The 5932-nt window shown below is 41.5% G+C and overlaps 1 protein-coding gene across 2 annotated transcripts in view; it reads right to left on the reverse strand.

The window, feature by feature from the left end:
• EIF5 (eukaryotic translation initiation factor 5) overlaps window positions 1–5468 on the reverse strand; it is a 6323-nt gene extending 855 nt beyond the window's left edge. The window contains exons 1-10 of one of the 2 annotated variants that reach the window (XM_010285075.1): window positions 5125–5468; window positions 4316–4595; window positions 3970–4051; window positions 3575–3747; window positions 3126–3237; window positions 2278–2417; window positions 1601–1759; window positions 1264–1425; window positions 813–977; window positions 404–538 (exon numbers count right to left, since the gene is read on the reverse strand). In XM_010285075.1, the coding sequence (XP_010283377.1) occupies window positions 404–538; window positions 813–977; window positions 1264–1425; window positions 1601–1759; window positions 2278–2417; window positions 3126–3237; window positions 3575–3747; window positions 3970–4051; window positions 4316–4387 (1200 nt within the window). In that variant the 5' untranslated portion in view covers window positions 4388–4595; window positions 5125–5468. Of the gene's footprint in view, window positions 1–403; window positions 539–812; window positions 978–1263; window positions 1426–1600; window positions 1760–2277; window positions 2418–3125; window positions 3238–3574; window positions 3748–3969; window positions 4052–4315; window positions 4623–5124 lie in introns of those variants that run through there. The other variant, XM_010285074.1, reaches the window with a different exon arrangement.
• Between the last annotated feature and the right edge of the window lie 464 nt (window positions 5469–5932).

The raw sequence follows: 5932 nt of genomic DNA on the forward strand, positions 1-5932 counted from the left end.
GCCTGAACTGTGAAGAAAACAGTCATTTTGTTGGAAAAGCTGGTTAAAGAACATACAGCTACTAACTCTTCTAAAACATGAGGTTTTGTGTGCAATCTCTTGTCGTTCTTCCACTGTATGAACTACTACAGTGCAAGAGACTATACCATTCCACAATGGTAAGTCTTTGGCTACTGAGATGCAGTTGTACTGTAACCAAAAAATGATCTTAGGCAGACAAGTGACTATGCATAGCAAAAACACTCTGACCAAGGATTGGAAACAAGGTGTTCCTCCAGTTCCCAACATGCACAGTAGTACATGAAGTAAGCTATTTTAGAGGGCCCCACAAGAGAGTACAAGACTTGAATGTGCAGGAACAGTGTGACCTTGGAATTGTTTACAGTCAGTGAGCCTTTCCTACCTCTATGTTTTCATCTTCATCCTCTTCTTCATTACCAGAAGATTCTTCTTCAGCTTCCTTTAGCCATTTAATAAATGGTTCTGCTTTGACACGGATCTCTTTGGCAAGCTCCTTTGAAACATATTTCTTTGAGGCCTGAAAGACAGTACACAGACTTTGTCTCAACACCAAGGGAGTTTACATCAGATCATATCTGAATACAGCAAGAACCTAACTTAAAACTCAAATCTCACCCTACTTCCTTGAGCAACTCATTTTTGAAAGGGAGGTTTCTCCCAGACACTAACTTACCTCAGATTAGTTGTTTCACGACATCTGCACAAGAAGCTACACCCAAACAGCGAAGGCAGGTACAGTACACTACATTCAGGTACTTAGCTGGTATAGTATGTGAAATACTACCTCTTACCTTTTCTGCCCAGCCAAGGATGACTTCTTCTTCCAGAAGATCTGCATCATACATTTCCTTCAAAATATGTGGTATTTTAGAAATAAGCTGAGACTGATGCATGGCTACCACACACTCAAAACCATGGAGAAGGTACCTCTGAGCCTTCTTGTTGTTGTGGCAGAACTAGAATTGTGAGAAAAGCAAAAGCAGTTAAATTAGCCTCCCCCCCATGCCATTCCATAGAAAGAACTGCTGCATCTGCTCTCAACTCAATGAGACTGCAAAATTTACAACAGCTCATACTATCTTTCCCAGCAGTTCTCCCTAGCTAAGGAGGGTTTTAAAAACGAAGAGCTACAAAAGGCCTTCTTCCCCACAGTACCAAGCAATCCAGAACCGAGTCAAGTAGTTGCTACAAAAAGCCAACCCAGCAGTTGTTACGCTGACTGCAAAAGAAGAGATTGCTTACACGAAGGAAGTGACGCCTGTATTTCCGTATCTGTTCACGAATCTTTTCGTCAAAAAGGACTTCAGTGAGAACTAGTGGGCCCATAGCCTTTACATCCAGTCTCTCTGCTTCTGCTACAATGTCTTTGTCAGAAGTATCAATGACACCTTCTTCCTTCTTTTTCTACAGAGAAAGGAACAGATAGGAACATTTTAAAGCTACTGAGGTCTGCGTCAACACTTTATTGTGCCACTTCCTTCCCCACCACTGGTGAACCAGTACTTTGGCAGAAGCTTACCAACATTTTACACAATCTACAGCAGAGTGGCAACCAAGCCAATAGCCAGAGAATACTCACTTTCACAAAATCAAATAGTAAGTTGACTCTCTCCTCCACAGTTCTTTCCAGGTCTTCACTAAGTGTGAGGTTCTTTGCATGGTCACTGATTTCATCCATTCTACGCCTCTGGGCTTCTTCTGTTGTGTCTTCACCCCAGTCATCATCATCCTCCTCCTCCTAAGAGACAAAACCAAATCAACAGGTTCATACAATGTTACTACAAGCTTAGCAATACGCAAGTGTTGTTTCTAGACACAGATCTGAGAGTTTTTTTTAATACATCACTACTTTTGATCCCCCCCCAAAGTTACACTATGATTTGGAAGTCAAAGATGATGGAGAAAGGGCAGATGTAAGAAAGAAGTAATAGAAGCTAGACTTGAGGTTGTAGCCATCTGTAGGGTTAGTGGTGTAAAACTGCACCACAAGTATCTAGTATACTGATGAGATACTCCTTTTCAGGGACCCGGATTGCAAAGCATATGCATATGGCTTTCACTTCATAAGGAGCACAAACTCTGTTACTTAGAAGTTGACAAAGCTGCTACAGAAGAGTCACATGGATACTTCTGTGCCAGGAGTCAAGTTCTGGATACAGTAAGAACTTTTGGTGCAATGTTGACTTGCAAGGAATACCAGTGATTTAAAAGTAAGACACCACACACCCCCATCTCCCCACTTGCCCTTCTACTTACCACAACCTGTGGAGGAGTAATCTCCTCTGGTGGTGGGGGTGGAAGTGCCTCATTGCTGGACAGAGAGCCATTCTCTTTGTCCTTGCCTTTTCTGTTCTTCTTCTCCTTTTCTTTCTTTCCTGTACCAGTGTCACCACTTTCTGCAAGTGAATTTTAACGTTTTATTCTATGAACTAGAGAAGCTAAAGTCCCTGCACTACTGCCAAATTCCCAAGTAGGTTTGGATGCTTTTATTAGCAGTAAGTTATGTGTAGCACCCATCCTCAGATACATGCAGGGCAGATGTACATCTGCTGGGGAAACCCCTGGTTCCAGCAAAAGTCTTGTTTCTCATCAAAACATAAGGTTGTCCAAGTCTATATAACAGGTGACCTCACAAAGCAGAGATCCCTGGAATAGGTTAGACTTTTCTATTCTAGCAAGCTTAAATTGCAGCAGGCAACTAGATGCTTACTACAGAGTGTTGCTTGCACAGAACAAGTACATTACAGTTAGCATTTACTATACTGCTTTTACTTCCTATTCTCCTACTTCATTCAGACTTGAAGGCAAAACTGCAGTGAGCTCCTGCTGACTAGCTCTCTGCCTCCTACCTTTTGTCCTGCATAGGCAAATCCAACTCTTCCTGAGTAGGAGTATTTGCAAAGAATACAGATCACAAGGGAAGAGACTGGTCATATGAAAACTATGAGCACAACTGCTTCATCCTGACCCACAGACATTCTCCAGGAGTATGCTGGAGCCTTTTTACATTTTAATTACATGTGAGCTATTTGTTTTTCTACTTCATTAACAGCACTCACACTGAAAAACTTCCCTTTACCCCCACCAAATAACGAAACACTTACCAGGTGGGTTTTTGAGAATGAACGTGCAGAGTTTATGGTTTGTGTCAAGCATGCCTCGGTAGCCACAGGCTTTGCAAGAGTTACCTATAGTTTGTTTCTTAGGATTGACATGCTGTAAAAAAAGAACAGCCTCCAGTTAACATACCACTTACCAAACAATTATGCATTAAAGTCTAAACCTGACGTTTACACTATCATCTCCACAGGATTAAGCCAGAGGTTTAAATGCTTTATATCACCCCCAACATAGCAATTTTAGAAGTAGCAATTTATCTCTGAAATTTTTAAACTGTTGTAAGTGTAAAACCTTCCCAAAGAGGGTATGTACATCCAGAGGGTATGGATTTTCTCTTCATAGATATTCCAATCAGCTATTAACTTCACACTACTTCTGTAAAGATCTAATGAAGTGTTTCCATAGTCCTACCACTACTACAGAGAGCACTCACCAGATCAGTTTCAGGATTCTCACACTCAGGACAGAGAACAAATTTTTTAATGAATCCATCCAACATGTCTTGCAGCTTATTCGCCTCATGAGATCCATTGACAATGTAACGGTCATTCTTAACATCAAACTGGGTCTGTGCTCCCAGCTCACAACCAAAAAATTTGGTAGGATCTGTAAAGAAAGTACAATAACCACTACTGCCCTCGTATCTTTTACTTTTAACAGCAAGTAAATATGCCATCGCTTCTTCCTGTTCATTATTTTATCCTGAGATAGTCACATTTCTTCCTTAGAAATCTCAAAAGAATGGTGTTAATTAGCTAATAAAGCATTAATACTACCACTTCAAACACAAAAGCATTAAAAAATGCTGTGTCACTCTGGACAACTTACACGTTGGAGGCCGATTAAGCGCCTTTGCAACGTCAACCATGTTGACTATAACCGTCTTTATTCCATTTCCTTTGCCCTCCACCTAAAGGCAAAAAAAAAAAGTGTTTTAAGTGACTGCAACAGGCAAACCCAATGTGTATTCCCCATTTCACTACATCAAAGTTCTGTTTTGAAGTCGCTTTTCTAATCGGCACTAATGTGCACTTATGTCTGGACAGAAAGCAGCAGACATCCTCTTTGCCCTCTGACTGAACCTCATCATTACCTCATACCTCTCTCCCCCCTCTATCAAGAGAGCAAGAGCTGTGAAACACCACCCACTTACCACTAATGGTTAGTAAGTTACCTTGGCAATCAGACGGGGCATTTTGTAGCGATAGAACTGATCTGAAACACTGCGGTTGACGTTGACAGACATTTTGCCTTATTAGTAGCTTTATCAATAAGATGAAGAGATCTTTGATTGCAGTTTTTTGGTATCTTCTGTCTGGAGTAGACGGGATGACATAAACGACTGCAAGAGTTCTCGGTCTCTGACATGAAAAAATTTTCGCCACTGAGGCTGTAAGGTTCTTGCTTGTATGCTATGTTTCCCCAATACAGGTACCAGTGGCTGCGCAACAGCTCTGCAAGTGTTAATAAACAGAAATTAAGTTTATCTTAGCATGCACCAATCAGATTTTGCTACAGAGCTATATAAGGGACTATACTTAGGGTGAAAGGAAGAAAAAAAATTCTTTATGCTATGGCTTTCTTCAACTTGTGAAACTGAAAACAACCACCTTGATTTGTACTGCTAAGTAACTTTTCCTCAACTACACCACAGAGCTTTCCACCCTCTTCTTTCTTACTACCCAAAAAGCACTGAACAGCTTAAGACCATTTGTTGTACAATCAACTCCTGAAGGAGTGCTGCGATAAGGAAGGGAAAGGAACACTGCTCGATTTATTATGGAGACCAATGGCTCTTGCACTGAGAGGGTCATGTGATACGTTTCAGGCTGCAAGCAGGAGAAAGATCTGGAAAACAGTTTTAAATTCCATATCATAACATGAACCTATCACATAAGTCAAAGTCTGTCAGAATGTTGAGAAAAATCAAGTAAGATGAAGCAGCAGCAATCTGTAGCCCAACATAATTTTTACATGGCTTACCAGTTTTTTGGATCGGAGTGGAAAAGAGTTGAAAGTTAGGTAATTCTCCCTCTCACTTATGGATTCTCATAGCAGCTTCTGTTGAGTTTTGACTTAACAATAAGCCTGATAAAGTCTGACATAAGTTGCTTCACTGTAGAAAGCCTAGCAATGCAGAGGTACAGAGCAGTGCAGCAGCTTTTCCAGTTGATTTTTTTCTTAGGGGAAGGGGGGGGGGGAGGAAGGGGAAGGAGGATGAATCCTATTATTAAAGTTGCCTTAAGCAGTATTTACATATTTAAATTAACACGTGTCTCTATAATCACAACTAAGAGTATTTAAACCACAACTGTTTGCCTACACAGGCAACCCTGACTACAGCATGGCTATTCTGACACGTCATCACGTTGTTATCATTAACGACAGAAGCACTGACACATTAAAATAGCCTTCTTAGTATTTAGAGAACGTCTATTGGTTCCACGTGGTCCGAGTCCCTCCGGTCAGATTTACGACTTCTTTAGCAAACAGATTTGTACGTGCCGCCTGCTCTACATTATCCCAGACGCAGTTCTGCCTTTCCTCAGCAAAAAGTGCACCGTGGACTTTGGTTCAAGCACGAGGCTTCCTTCCCCAAGATGTCTAAAAAGAGCTACCATGTGACCTGACCACATGCTTACAGAAGCACTGAGGAAGCAGGTACCTCGGTGACCGAGCAGGAGCTCTCAAAAAGAATGTGCGGTTTCCCCTCTTCCAGATTACAGCTTTTGTCTGTTGTAGACTAAAGCTCCCTCTCCTGGTCCCTAGGACACCTCATCCCAAGCACCCC

Source organism: Phaethon lepturus, unplaced genomic scaffold (genome assembly GCF_000687285.1).
Source record: "Phaethon lepturus isolate BGI_N335 unplaced genomic scaffold, ASM68728v1 scaffold34154, whole genome shotgun sequence".
Lineage (NCBI taxonomy): Eukaryota > Metazoa > Chordata > Aves > Phaethontiformes > Phaethontidae > Phaethon > Phaethon lepturus.